Source organism: Trichoderma reesei (genome assembly GCF_000167675.1).
Source record: "Trichoderma reesei QM6a unplaced genomic scaffold TRIREscaffold_25, whole genome shotgun sequence".
NCBI lineage: Eukaryota > Fungi > Ascomycota > Sordariomycetes > Hypocreales > Hypocreaceae > Trichoderma > Trichoderma reesei.
This window is the reverse complement of record NW_006711172.1, coordinates 394,727-410,012: the sequence shown is the minus strand read 5'-3', so window position 1 is coordinate 410,012 and position 15,286 is coordinate 394,727. Positions and strand designations below refer to the sequence as shown.

The 15,286-nt window shown below is 52.5% G+C and overlaps 2 protein-coding genes across 2 annotated transcripts; both read right to left on the bottom strand.

The window, feature by feature from the left end:
• Positions 1-712: 712 nt before the first annotated feature.
• TRIREDRAFT_111306 (uncharacterized protein) lies at positions 713-3,580 on the bottom strand (the record flags this gene model as incomplete). The annotated part of the gene is made up of 3 exons (XM_006968694.1): positions 713-961; positions 1,540-1,678; positions 2,058-3,580. 3 exons carry the CDS (start codon positions 3,578-3,580, stop codon positions 713-715), a joined length of 1,911 nt encoding a protein of 636 aa, XP_006968756.1.
• Positions 3,581-5,912: 2,332 nt separating this feature from the next.
• Positions 5,913-14,225, bottom strand: TRIREDRAFT_123732 (uncharacterized protein; the record flags this gene model as incomplete). Its single annotated transcript, XM_006968693.1, has 1 exon — positions 5,913-14,225. The coding sequence occupies one exon, from the start codon at positions 14,223-14,225 to the stop codon at positions 5,913-5,915; it is 8,313 nt and encodes a 2,770-aa protein (XP_006968755.1).
• Between the last annotated feature and the right edge of the window lie 1,061 nt (positions 14,226-15,286).

The following is a 15,286-nucleotide window of genomic DNA, read 5'->3' as shown; positions in this document are numbered from 1 at the left end:
AAAGTTGGGGAAACGCGACTCCGCAAATCGAACTACTAGCCGCCGCTATATAGGGGCAATAGTCTCTAAGCCTCACTTCAGGCTCTTAATCTCCACAAACCGAGAGTTGGCTCTGTAAATCTCACTTAGCGTTCAGGCCGGGTGTCTTCATTAGCAGTCAGACGAGGCTCAGTAATGGGTCTCGTGCTCAGCGGCTCTTCGGAAAGGAGCTATTCCTTCAACGCGCATCCCTCACGGCGTCTAAAGCTATCACTTCCAGTAGGACCGCCCATATTTACGTACTGTATCACCAGCTGAACGGTTTCGGGCTGACGAACTAGTCGCTCTGCGTACTAGCTAAGCGGCTGAAGTCTCACAACACCCCTGCTCATCGAAGGATGCATGTTGGTGATGTCCACGACCTGTCCTTTGTTCCGCAGTGGACGAAGTCTTATGAACTTGCTCAACTGGACTAATACTCACCCAAACTGCTGTGAAATTGCAGAAAATGACGCAGAATGCGATTAACCCCTCTTCCTTACTCCTGAATTGTGGCTTAGAAAGTCGTCTTATGCACAAGTATATAATCCTACTGGGTAGCTTGGAACTGAAAGGGAGTCACCTTCATCCTTCCATCCTGCTCGTTCCAGCCTCGTCTCAGCATCAGGCTACAATTTCAAGTGTTTTTTGGCCATTGAACTTGTCATTCATCCTTTATTCTCTTCTACAGCAATCATGGGTTGTTCGCGTTGTCGCACCGAAAGCCTGCCTTGTGAGGGTGGCGTACCATGCATAGAGTGTGATCGCGAGGGCCTTCCGTGCTCTCCATAAAGTGCTGGATATGTGAGCTAAATATTGCATTCTCTGAATTTGATACTCCTCTGAAAATAGCCCCGAACTGACATTGATATTTCATCTGTCCAGTGCCCATCCGACCGCAGTCATCGCTCGGAGGCTTGACAGCGCACTCCTTTTCGAAAACCTACTGGAATAAGTGTAAACACATCGGTCAATGTTCTTCTTGGATGAGCCACACGAGGGTCAGTCTTGGAAGGTGTAGAAGTTGATTTCAGGATAAATGTACTGGTCAAGCTGGAAGGTTCGAGACAAGACTATAACAACCGCTTCAGGTGTTGGGAAACAGATTTCGACTATTGTATAGAGAAACCTTCATTGTAGGAGAAGAACTGGAAGCTGCAAGTATTGATGATAGCTCCCTCCAATTCAAGTGTTATGTGGGGAAGTAAGTTGATGGTGTGAGAGATGAGAGATGATACAAGTTCCCATCTGATAAGGCGATTTGTAGTCCTTCCCAGGTTAGTGTAGACCTACCACGATCAAGAGCCCCAATAACATAGCTAATTAACGTTCCATCAGGTTTGAACAGGATAATATATTCGCATGAAGTATTGACAACGTTATGCACATTGGAATTGTATCTCGGGACAGCGATATAGTAGTTTCGTTGGGCAGTCATACTGCTTCATGCGAAGAAAGAGCATGATAACAACGAAGTAAGATGAGGACAGCTCTATCGACATATTATTGCAAACTTGGTACTCGTATAGTAGTCATGACAGAAACGTCCTCTTCGTGTTCCATGAAGATTTCAGGGATCATTCTGGATGCTGCAAAGACTTCACGTTCGTTGATAGGAATTTGGGCACCCGAACTATTGGCGAACCCGTGGAATAAAGTTCTGATTGGTTTGTAGTTGAGCCGATAGTGCCGGTTGTTGATGGAGTGTCTGGAGTGTCTGGTTCAACTTAGGGATCGTCTAGAACCCGATTGCCTAATTATATAGATGAACAACACTCGGCCTTCTCTACAACCAAAGTCATTTCTAGCCAATATAATTTGTCTTGTCTCATTATTTGAACATAGTCTCTCATATATTGGGAATAGTTCCCTCCCCCAACAGCAGCATTGCTTGCTGGCCAGCGTCTTGTACCATGATGGATCGTCTTCAATTTCACCAGATCGGGATCATGTTCAACTACATTAATTATTGGCTGAAGGCCCTATAATAGTTGGAGCAATTCTATCTCCCTAACAAATGACCTTGTCTATGAACTCACTCTATGCTACCTCCTCTGCTAAAACCGCCAATGAGTGCTCTAAATCCTCTCCCCAAGATCCCTCCTCCGGCTTCCTCTGGCTTGGGCCTCCTGGGGAGTATCAAAACCTCTGCTTCGTCTGCATTTGCAGGAGCTTCCCCCCTGCGAACCCGAAAGTTCACCTCAAGATCATCCGGCACAGAGGCCCTTGCCTCAAACCGAATCTCGAAAGGCATTGGATCTGTCCCTTGGGCCTCGGCCGCTATCGCTATCGCTGTTCGCCCTTGAGAACTGGGTTCCTGTCGCGTCGCCTCTCGACTCTCATTCTGAGCTCTGCCGTATCCCGTGTTCGCCCCCATGACTTCGCGCCAGTGTCTTGCCCTGGGTCCGTAGATGTCATGAAGCAATAGTTTTGCTTCTTGAGACAGCTTCCATTTCCCCTCTTGTTGAATGTATGCCGGTAGCTGGACCACGCGTTCGATTTTCTCAATAGTTTCGCGTATCTTGTCCTCGGGAGCGTTAAACACTTCAGTATGACCGCCACCACAACCTTCGCATTGTTTGACTAGGATCTGGTGATTATGAAGCTCCTTGTGTATAATCTTCTCCGCTTTCTGTGCCCCTCGAAATTTGACTCTGGATTCGTAAATCATTTTCGAGCTGTTCTTGAAACACTGCTCGTCGACCCTGACACCCGCGCCTCTGATCGTGGTTCCAATCTTGAAGTAACCGGGGGCAAGGAGATGCTTGAGGACGTATATTGTTCCTTCCTTCATGGCTGTTTTGCTCGGATGTTCATAGAATACTCTCAACACCGGTGTATGATCAGTCAAGGATAGGGCGCGCTTAGGTTTGCCGATACCAAGACCATGGATCTTGAGTCCCTCGCACTCTTTGCTCTTTCGACGGACCGTAACGTCCATCCGGCCTGGGCTGTCGATCTTGGTGGCCGCCATTTTGGAAATGATGTCAGTCATCAGAGGGTCCTCGCCATCTTCTGATGCGCTGTATGAATCTGGCTCATCGCAGACAAGAGCATCTGAGGATGCAAAATGGAACATTTCGTTGCTGCTTTGAGAGAGAGCTGGTGAAAAAATGGCATCTGATGATGCAGCTAGAGATTCTGCCGGAGAATCTGCTGGAGATGGCGGTCGAGAATCATCTGGGTATGCCCCGGGGATCATAAATCGTGGAGTATAGGCGGCCGCCGATCTCAGATTCTTCCATCTCTCAAATGCTGTACACACATCTTTGCGATGCTTGGAGCAATGCGTGTAGGTGACAAAGAACTGCATGTCTTCGTAGAAACCGTCTGAGTCGGGGCACTCGGCCATGCGTTTGAAGTCGGAGAATAGGCTCTTAACCTTTTCCCTTTCACTTTTCTTGCAGCTCTTGTTTTCACACTGATTTGTGCTTTTATTCACCAATCCACGACATTGGGTAAAGTCAAGGTTATCGCTTGGATTGGGAAATTTGTCGAGGCCTGCTTGTATGATAGCGAGGACTTCAAAGACTGGGTTGTGCTGCATGGTTGTGGTAGCCATATTGTGAAGAGGAACTCTGAATTCGGAGGGTATTTACTAATGAAGTATGATGTTGATGAGTAAGGTTAAGATGAAGTAAACCAGCGCAACTCAGCTCACACACATATATATACCCAGAAGCAAGATGTCTTTGAGTCGGCAAGACGCTGCAAGAATGTTACACTCTGCCATGGAATCTCCACGAGCTCTGCAGAGGTCGGTCACCAATTGCCTGGCCTCAGTATGCGGCGATGTTACGCAGCTAGGCCAAACAGGAAGCTCAATAATAGGCCTCTTGATCCCGCAAACAAGATGCCCTCCCAAACACTCACTCCCACATGTTATCGTTCTTCGGCTTCGCCGCATATGCAGTATGACGATTCCCGGCTTCACGGCTGCGCCGCCGGTCCGCTACAAAGAGGTCAAAGCTCCCGCATCCAGAGTGCTAGCCGATGCCCAAGCCACATCCGCAGATTTGGGTCTCTGAAACGGGGGCCCCGTGCCGAACCTCAGGCCACATGGCAATGTTACCCTACTATACCTTCCTCGTCTTCATTGGCTGGTTGGCAAACTCATGGACCTTCGAGCAGGGTTCTAGCGTTGTACTATCTCTAATATGGGGATGCTGTCGATATACCCAGAACCAACAACATCTTCAGAGAGGTCATATGCTAAAGATTGTGGTTCGGTCCTGGGGGCTGAAAGCAGGGCTCAAGGCTCTAATGTATCATACATAATACATTTGCAAGTTGGGGACTACACATATCTGTAGGGGGCTCGGAGTTTCCGGGATACAATTGCCTCACACTTATATGAAGAGACCAATGCTCACACGAGGCAGCGAACATATTGCGGCGATTAGATAAGTAGATCTCAAAATATCATTATGTCTCGAGTGCATGGGGAACCAATGATTAGACTCAAAAGTCTCAGTTTGACACATAAAAGCACAGCCATCCCAGCCTATATGCTCAAAACTACTGTAGTGGCACACGTAGTATCTCACAAGGAAGAATCCGCCTGGGGTTCGGAGCCTTGAGAATCTCGTCATATCTTAACGCCGTGCGGCATTACCCCAGAGCAGTCCATCCTCAGGAAATGCGGACCGAAATATGATCTGTATTTTATCTAATATCTTCCTCTCCTCTTTCCCTGCAGCTTCTGCCCAGCTCTATACCGCATATGGCCAGGCGACTCCGTGAATGCAACGCACCATGTTGGGCCACTCCGGGAATATCATTGGACTGTTGGCTCAATGCTGTTGGTTCACCTCTTCTCTTTTATAACTGAATGTAACTCTGTACAAATGAAAGAATCCTGCACAGCTTCAGCCTCGGAGACATGGAGGAATTATGTTCCAGGATGATGAAATCTGCCTTGATATCTCCCCCACTTCTTCCTCCCAAGGCAGAGGTGAAGCTCGCTCATGTGATCAAAGAATGATCGTCCTTCTTATTTGCGATCCTTGAAGAAGCGGCTGAAGGGAAAGGCTGAGATACGGAGGAATTCTTCCGTCCACAATCGCATCTCCTTGCTCACCTTCGTCTCCTCCCACATTGACATAATCTGCTTTGCCCCCATGTTCCCCCTTTTCATGCTCTAGCTAGAAATCCAGACCCAAGATGACAAGAAGGGCCATGATAAAAAGTAGAAGTGTGAGGCTATCATCTTCTGTTATTTCAGGCATCTTTTGCATCCACATATCTACAGGGTGTCCTCAAGGTGTCGCTTGTTTACTTGTCAGGGTTCAGATTGGAGACGAAGTCGAGATGTCAAGATGAGATTTCTAGCATCGTGTTTAGCTATAGAGCAAATTTGCTTGTCTTCGGTCAACCTGCCCTCCTATTGTCGGCACTACAGCGTTCAAAGCTTTGTCAATATGTTTGTTCCCTAAGAACATGTTCTGTTTGACCAATTCTATGGATCAAGTACTTTACTCCCGGAATCTATCCCGCCACTCTGGGGTGTATTCCGTCTGACACAGAGGATACCCCCCGAGGTCCTTACATAAAAAAAGAGATTCACTTCACTACCCTTTAGACAGCTTCATTCATTGAGACTTGAGACTTAGTGAATCATCTAATATTGCATCTATGCAATCTTACTATATAGAAAACCACAGATAAGAGAACATCGTAAGGAAAAAACCAAACAGAACAAAGATGCCATCCCTTCTTCCAACGCTATACCATCAAACCAATGTCGAATCGTTATGCCTGTTCCATCTCCGTCTTGTTCCCTTCTGAAGATCATGCTATTTTTCTTTTCATATCCCTGTCCGTCATAAACCAGTTCTCTGTTTCGCTTTTATTTTTTATTTTTTCCCCAATATCCCCCAATTGCATCAACGAGTTCAGAACCAAGGCAGATTTACCTTGATCCTCTTGCCCAAAAGTCCTCCCAAGAGCCCTCCCGTCGTGTTAGTCGTGCCACCTGTTCCCCCCAAAAGCCCACCCAGGAGTGAGGTAGAATTGGTTGTCGTGTTGGTCACGCCAGTCGGGGTGGTAGTATTCAATCCTCCCAAAAGGCTCCCCAGGAGACCTGTACCGGTCGAATTTGTGGTGGTCGTTGTGGTATTAGTCCGACCAGTCGTGGCGGTAACATTCGCTCCTCCTAAGAGGCCACCCAGAAGACCTGAGCCAGTCGAGCCAGTTGTTCCAGTGGTCCCTGTGGTATTGTTGTTTCCAAGACCAAGCGAGGCGGTCACATTGAGGCCAAGTCCGCCTGTTGTATTTGTGGTGCCACCACCCCCTAGCAGTCCACCCAGCAGTGAGGTAGAGTTGGTTGTCGTGTTGGTCAAGCCAGTCGTGCCAGTCGTTCCAGTGATTCCTGTGGTATTGTTGTTTCCAAGTCCAAGCGAGGCCGTCACATTCAAGCCAAGTCCGCCTGTGGTATTCGTGGTGCCACCACCACCTAGCAGTCCACCCAGGAGACTACCACTGGAGTTTGTGGGGTTGGTGCTTCCTCCAAGCAAACCTCCCAGAAGACTCGTGCCGTTCTGAGTGCCATTCTGGGTGCCAGAACCTCCCAGCAATCCGCCAAGAAGACCCGTGCCGGTTTGCGTACCAGTTCCTGCAGTTCCATTTCCGAGGACAACCCTGATATCAGGGATACCATCCCCGTTGGTATCAATGCCCCCGTCTGCCCTAATAGTCACATCTGCTGTTCCATCGCCGTTCAGGTCAACACCTCCGCCAGGCTTGATAAAGATATCGGATCTTCCATCTCCGTTCAAGTCGATTCCGCCATCGAGGCCAATGATGGTATCACCTTTGCCGTCGCCGTTGAGATCAACTGGGGAGCCAATCTGAATATTGAGGCCGAGACCGAGGTTGCCTCCGGCGCCAGTAGTGTTTCCAGTGCCCCCGCCAAGCAAACCACCCAAAAGGCCACCGGTGCTGTTGCCTGTAGTTCCATTCCCACTGAGCAGGCCACCTAGACCACCAGTCGTGCTGTTGATGAGGCTGCCGAGGCCATTTGTGGTGTTGCTGAGAAGACCTCCAAGGAGATCTCCATTTCCGTTCACAGCGGTTCCGTTACCGAGAAGACCACCGAGGCCACTGGTGGTGTTGCTTAGAAGACCGCCGAGCCCAGTGGTTGTGTTGCTAAGGACGCCGCCTAAGCCGGTGGTCGCATTGCCGAGAAGACCTCCGAGATTTCCAGTGCCTGTAGTGGTGTTGCTGAGAAGATCGCCTAGGCCATTGGTCGTATTGGCGAGAACACCACCCAGGCCACCGGTGGTGTTGTTGAGAAGATTGCCCAACCCAGTGGTTATATTCGTGAGAAGATCCCCCAGGTTGCCCAGGCTTCCAGTGCCGTTGCCCACAGTTCCATTGCCGAGAAGACCTCCCAATGGATTTCCTGCAGTACCATTGCCGTTGAGAAGGCCGCCTGTGGTGTTGTTTAGAAGACCACCCAGTCCACCTGTGGTATTGTTGAGGAGACCACCAAGAGGGTTCCCACTTCCATCGCCAAGTGTTCCATTAGCATTCAAGAGGGGGTCGAGAAGCCCTCCGGTATTGTTGCCAGTCTGTCCTCCGGCGGGGTTTGTCAAGTTGCCCAATAGGCCTCCTAGGCCGCCAGTAGTGTTGTTCAATAGATTGCCGAGAAGATCACCGAGGGCGCCAGGGTCGACAGTTCCATTGGCGTTCACAAGGCCCGTGTTATTGCCTGATCCTGTCAAGTTGCCGAGAAGGCCACCCAGGTCTCCTGTACCTCCTGTTGTGCCATTGAGAAGGCCACCCAGGAGATCGCCGACAGCAGTCCCGTTGCCAAGCAGGCCACCAGGATTGGTGCTGTTGGTTCCGTTTCCAAGGAGGCCACCGAGAAGATCACCGATAGTCGTTCCATTGCCGTTGTCTCCCGTACCCCCTGTTGTGCCGTTGAGGAGGCCGCCTAAAAGATCACCAAGAGTCGTTCCGTTGCCTCCGTTGTTCCCTGTGCCTCCAGTTGTGCCATTGAGGAGGCCACCGAGGAGGTCACCGATGGTGGTTCCGTTACCGAGCACGCCACCAGGATTGGTGCTGTTGGTCCCGTTCCCGAGAAGGCCGCCGAGGAGATCGCCAATGGTAGTTCCATTGCCTCCATTATCTCCTGTGCCGCCTGTTGTCCCATTGAGAAGACCGCCGAGAAGGTCACCAATGGTAGTTCCATTGCCATTGCCTCCTACGCCTCCCGTCGTACCATTGAGAAGGCCACCGAGCAGATCACCAATGGTAGTTCCATTGCCGTTGTCTCCCACACCTCCGGTTGTACCGTTGAGAAGGCCACCTAGAAGATCACCGATCGTCGTTCCATTGCCGGTGTTGCCAACACCTCCTGTGGTGCCATTAAGGAGACCGCCGAGCAGGTCACCAATAGTCGTTCCATTACCGTTGCTTCCTGTATCACCTGTGGTGCCATTAAGGAGACCACCGAGCAGGTCACCAATAGTCGTTCCATTACCAGTCTGGCCACCAGGGATAGTGCCATTAAGAAGACCACCAAGAAGATCACCAATGGTAGTTCCATTACCAGTCTGACCACCAGGGATAGTGCCATTCGTTGTTCCGTTCCCTCCAATGACGCCGCCAGGGTTAGTGGTGTTGGTCGTCGTGCCGTTGCCAAGAAGTCCAGTCAGGTCAGGAACAGTCCCATTGCTTCCAAGCAAGCTTCCAATGGCAAGCCCATTCAGAGTCGCAGGAGCAATATTCGAAAGCCCACTGACAAGGCCGCTCAAGAGGGTAGGATCAACAGCCTTGTCCGTGGCGTTCAGGCCGCTCAATGAGGCACCGACCAGAACACCGCCCAAGAGGTTGGGATCGACCTGTGCGCCACCTCCGGCAAGTCCTCCAAGGACAAGTCCAGCCAGGACATGAGGACTGATCACCTTGCTGCCGCCGAGGAGGTTGTCCAATAGACCGCTTACAAAGGTCCCATTGCCAGTGGCGGTTGTGTTGCCGATGAGGCTACCCACGAGGATACCGCCCAGGAAATCAGGGTCAATGCTCCCGTCGCTTCCGAAGATGCTATTCAGGTAATCGGGGACAGCCGTTGCGTTGCCGCCTCCGAAAAGACCGCCCAGCCCTCCGGAGCCAAGCAAGCCTGCGCCGATAACGCTGGGCAAGATTGTAATGTCAGGATTACCGTCACCATTCAGGTCAACGCCTCCCGTGATACCAATGATGGTATCGGGCTTTCCATCTTTGTTCAAGTCGACGCCTCCACCACGCAGGAGGAAGACGTCCGGGATTCCGTCGAAATCGAGGTCGATGCCACCGTTAGCCCCGACACTGGTGTCTGCTACTCCGTCTCCATTGAGGTCGACACGAGATCCGATGCCGACTTGAAGGCCGAGACCCAGGCCAATGCCGGCGCCGCTACTCGAATTGGTAGAGCCGTTACCCGTGAGCATACCCTCTAAGAAACCCGGCAAGACAAAGATGTCGGGTATTCCATCGCGATTGATGTCAATGCCTCCGTTCGGGGCAATTGTGGTATCAGAAATGCCGTCGCCGTTAAGGTCCACCTTGCCATCAGGGCGAATGATGATGTCCGGAATATCGTCGAAGTTTAGGTCGATGCCACCTCCGAGGCCAATCGTAGTGTCTGGCTTTCCGTCTTTGTCGAGGTCAACGGGAGTACCAACAGTCAAGCCTTGGAGTAGGGAGTTCAGTCCAGCACCGAGAGAACCCAACAAACCGCCAGGCGTACCCGTAAGGTCGTTGAAAATAATCCTGAGATCAGCAATGCCGTCTCCATTAGTGTCAATGCCGCCGTTCGGGAGCACGCTGGTATCAGCAATTCCATCCCCATTGATGTCGACGCCACCGCCAGGCAAGATCCTGATATCAGGCTTTCCGTCTCCGTTGATGTCGATGGTTCCACCAGCGCTGACAGTCACGTCAGGTTGTCCATCGCCATTGAGGTCCACGCCAGCGCCATTGACAAGGCGTCCCCCGACTGTGATCAAGGGGCTGGTGCCGGTATTGGTACCATTGGTACCATTGCCTCCGGCCTGGTTACCGAGCAAGTTGCCGATAGCATTGACAATGGCATTGGTAAGGCCGAGGACAGTCAGATCTGGCGTTCCGTCGCCGTTCAAATCAATAGCACCACTAGATGTGATGGCGGCGTCAGGCCTTCCATCGCCGTTGAGGTCGATGGTTCCATTGGCTGTGATGTAGATGTCGGGCCTGCCGTCACCATTGGTGTCAATGCCGCCGTCAGCGCCGATAGCGGTGTCTGCCTTGCCGTCGCCGTTCAGGTCGACTCCGAGGCCAGGGAAGATCAAACCAGCAGGGCTTCCGCCATTGTTGGTTCCTGTGAGGGCAGATCCGACAAGTTCTCTCAGGATAGTAATATCTGGTCTACCATCCCCGTTGAGATCGATACCACCGCCGGGGAGGACATGGCTATCCACAATGCCATCAAGGTTCAGATCGACGCCGCCATCAAGACGAACAATCAGATCTGGCTGTCCGTCTCCGTTCAGGTCGATGCCTCCACCGAGACCAATGCTCGTATCGGCCTTGCCGTCGCCGTTGATGTCAACGCCGAGCCCAGGGATAGGAACAAAGGTGCCAGTGGTCCCGTTCCCTGTGCCGCCTGGGATAATAGGTCCGCCGGGGTTCAGGATGGTGATATCCGGTCTACCATCTCCGTTGAGGTCGATGCCGCCACCCGGTAGCACACGACCATCGGGGATGCCATCAAGGTTCAGGTCGACGCTGCCATCAAGACCAACTGTGAGATCTGCTCTGCCGTCTCCGTTGATGTCGATGCCGCCGTTGAGGCCGATCGTAGTATCCGGTCTTCCATCGCCATTGAGATCGACTCCAAGGCCAGGGCGGGGAATGAGACCGCCAGTGGTACCATTTCCTGTTCCACCAGGGATGATCGGCCCGCCGGGATTTGGCAGGATCCGAATGTCTGGTCTACCGTCTCCATTGGTGTCGATACCGCCATCGGCGCTGATATACACGTCAGGATTGCCGTCAAGGTCCAAGTCAACACCACCGTCAAGGCGAACCATGAGATCTGCGATGCCGTCTCTGTTGGTGTCAATGCCGCCGTTGAGGCCAATGGTGGTATCTGCTTTGCCGTCGAGGTTGAGATCGACCCCAAGGCCGGGGAGAGGCCTAAAGGCACCCGGGTGGCCGATGCCCGACCCCGGGATAATGGTTCCATTTCCTGTGCCCCCCGGGATGATGGCTCCGATCCCCCCAATAATAGTGATGTCGGGAATACCATCACCGTTCGTGTCGATGGCGCCACCTGGGCCAACCCTGGTGTCCGGAATTCCGTCGAGATTCAGATCAACGGAGCCATCAGGGTTGACAATGATGTCGGGCCTGCCATCCCCATTGGTGTCAATGCCTCCACCAGGACTAATAGTAACGTCAGGCTTGCCGTCGCCATTGAGGTCTACACCAACGCCAGGAATGACAAAAGGCCGGCCGCCGATGATCCTGATGTCTGGAATCCCATCGCCATTGATGTCAATAGCACCGCCTGGCCCAACTCTGGTATCTGGGATTCCATCAAGGTTCAGATCAACAGAGCCGTCAGGGTTGATGATAAGGTCAGGCCGCCCGTCCCCATCAATATCAACAGCTCCACCAGGGCCAATTACAACATCAGGCGTGCCGTCACCATTGAGATCAACTCCAGCGCCCGGGATGGGAAGGGGCTGGCTGACGATGAGGTAAATGTCCGGAATGCCATCGCCGTTCGTGTCGATGGCACCGCCTAGGCCAATCGTAGTATCCGGGATGCCGTCGAGGTTTGTATCAACCGTGCCGTCAGGATTGATGATCAGGTCGATTCTTCCATCACCGTTGATGTCGACACCTCCACCTCTCTGGATGGTCACGTCAGGCCTGCCGTCACCATCCAGGTCAATGCCAACGCCCGGGATGGCGAGTGGCCGGCCGTTGCCAGCGATAGGACCGGCGCCAATCGTGATAAGTGACCTCCCACCACCGAGATTGATGGTGCCGTCCAGGCCAAGCGCCAAATCAGGAATGCCGTCGTCGTTTATATCCACGTTGCCCAGGGAGTCGATGTAGATGTCTGGTATACCATCCCCGTCGATATCAATGCCGCCACTCAGACCAATGGTGCCATCTGGCTGTCCATCGCCATTGATGTCCACAGGAAGGCCAGGGTGGATGAATGACGACTGGTCAGTAGACCGCATGCGAGGCTGAACAAAGATGTCGGCTGTGCCATCGCCATTGATGTCGATGCCGCCCCTGGAGAGGATGCGCGTATCTGGCCTGCCATCTCCATTCAGGTCCACAAGGCCGTTTAGGCCGATGACAGGGCCCAACCTCCTACCGTCGTTGAGAACGATGGCTCCAGACACGCTGATTACAGCATCAGGTGTACCGTTGCCATCTGTATCAACCGGCGAGCCAGCGAGAGAGTGGAACCCAAGGACTCCAAGGCCTTGAGGATCAAGGACATACATAATCTTGAAGTTAGGCCTGCCATCGCCATCCGTGTCAACGCCACCGTCGAGGTCAACCATGGCATCTGGCGAGCCATCTCCATTGAGATCAACAGCGCCATCGAATCTGATGAAGATCTCTGGTATCCCATCTCCATTCAGGTCAACGCCGCCGAGGGGTCCGATGACGAGATCGGGTACGCCATCACCGTTTGTGTCGATCGGAGTGCCGGCGACCAACCTCACAAAGTCAAAGTTGAAACCAGGATTGACCCCGATATTATTATCGCCGGGGATGAGAATGGTGATATCAGGACGGCCATCACCGTCAACATCAACTGAACCGCTCTCGCTGACGAAGGTGTCGACTATGCCATCGCCGTCGGTGTCAACGCCTCCATCAACATTAATGATGATATCAGGCAGGCCATCGCCGTTCAGATCGACGCCGCCGTCGATGCCAATGACGGTATCAGCTCTTCCATCCCCGTTGAGATCGATCTGCGTTCCAGGCAAGAACTCGCCCGTTGCACCTGATTCGTGATGTCCGTCCCCTTGACTTCCGTGGCCCTTGTGCCCATGATCCTTGTGCCCATGACCCTTGTCGCCATGGCTATCGTGTCCATGGCCCTCGTGTCCGTAGTCATCGCTTCCATAGGCGTCATCTTTAGGCTCATCGTATCCATAGCCATCGTGACCAGAGTCCTTATTGTCATGATCCTTGCCTTCATGGCCCTTGTATCCATGATCCTTGTGTTCATGATTCTTTGCCTCATGGTCTTTGTGGTCATAGCCGTTGTGGTCATAGCCGTTGTGGTCATAGCCGTTGTGGTCATAGCCGTTGTGTTCATGGCCTTTGTGCTCAAAGTCCTTGTGCTCATAGCCATCTTTTCCATAGCCCTCATCTCCGTAACCACCGTGTTCATGGCCCGTTGATGGCTCAATGACGACGATAGGAGGCTCACCAGGCCTGATCGGTGGCAAAGTAACTCGTGGACCGTTAGGTCCCGCGCCAGGAGCAGTAAGCACCGCTGGCCAATGACCAGGATCGCCACAAACCACGATGGGCTCTGCTCCAGGCAGAGGTCTTCCATCGCGGCCAGTCGGGAGAAGCGTGTGGGTTTCGGCTCTTTCACCTTGGTGGTATCCATCAGCCGTCACCGTGACGAGATGGTTGGTAAATCCAGGAGTGCCAATAACAACTGTGGGGGGTGATTCCGGGCCGCTGCCTGGGATAGTAAATCGAGGATCGTCGGGGCCAGCCCCTTCGCAAGTATATGTGGTAGGTTGCGGCTCCCAAGGGCCCTTGGTCTGGGGTTCGCAGATAATGACAGTGCCCTCACAGCCATGGCAAGCAGGATGAATAGTCGAGACGTATGGGCGAAGGCCAGTGGCAGTCGAGGTGATGGTAACAAAAGGATCTTGAGTAGGTTCGTAATGAAAGACGGTGCCTTCACAGACTGGGCACTGAGGATGTTTGGTTGAGGTGACAGGATCCGACTGGCAGGTCGGCAGAGTGAGCGTCACATACGGTGGCTTCTCTTCAGCCGTTGTAAAGAATTGCTGGGGAGCACAGGCGTTGGCGCAAGCACCAAACGCGAGGTAGGTCGTAACAAGGACTTCAACAGTAATGATGTCGTCTTCGTTGGCGCTCACGGGAGTAGAAAAGAGAGAGCCCAGGACGGCCGCTTTGGCCGCCCAGGACAAGACACCGTTTGCACGACGGCTGGCCATCTTGAAGACCAGTCGAGGGACAATCACGGCTGAGAAAATTGCGTCCGAGCGCAGAAGAGAGGGAAAGGAGTGTAAGTTGTCACCGTCTCACTAACAGATTAGAGACGGCCATGAGAGAGTATATTATACCTTTGCCCAGATATAGAAAGGGCAAGGAGTTTGCTCTTAACATTGCAAGGCGAGACTGAGAAGATCCAAGGAATGCTTTGATCAGTAACTTTTGCAGTGGGCAGAATGACGAAGAGTGGCCATTCATTCAGGGGCACATTCGTGGCTATGAGGCCATCGCCTAACCGCCAACTGACTCAGACAAGTCGTGTTGCATTCCGAAAGCTCCAGTATGATAGGATTGGTTCTCCCCAGAGTTCGGCCCCAGCCGTAGCGACAAAGGCTGGGTACGTTCTTGTGTGCTTTACGCGTGATGGCCATTCCACTGGGAAAGCATGTCGCGTCTCCTCCCCATGAGACGGTCATTGACGCGATAGGTGTTGGCATTGGAGCTTCTGGATCAATCTTCTCCGCACAAGGAGCTTCCCAGATCTGAGTGGCAAGGAACAACGTGCCTGCAACCAACCGGTCTTCTAATGTCCCTTGTTTGTGACATGGTAGCGAATGCTGCTTAATATTGACTGATTGCACCATTTCGAGCTCAAATCACCATGAGCCAAGCTGATATGCGGTTGCCCTCGATTTAGACGGGCCGCTCGGCAGCCTCAGGTCCGGAAAGGAGCATGAAGACAGCCCCTCGCACCAATGGCTAGGCAACACGACATTGTGCTGGGAATGCCATTCAAGTCCCCGTGGCGATAAATTGAATGCAGCTCCTCTGAGACACTGTTGCCGGGTGTGTTGGATCAGCGACGTGCTCGACAGGGGCAGCAACTGAGACATGCGATGGGTCGAGGAGGTGCTCTGGAGGGGCCCGAGGGAGTGGCACAGAAGTTGGTTGTGACGTTGTTATAGGCGACATTGATTTCAGAATGAAGATTGGTGTATTGGAAATCATTTCTGGTGGCTTTCCGAGGTGATGAAAGGACGATGTTGGCCAGTTGAGGTGAGGG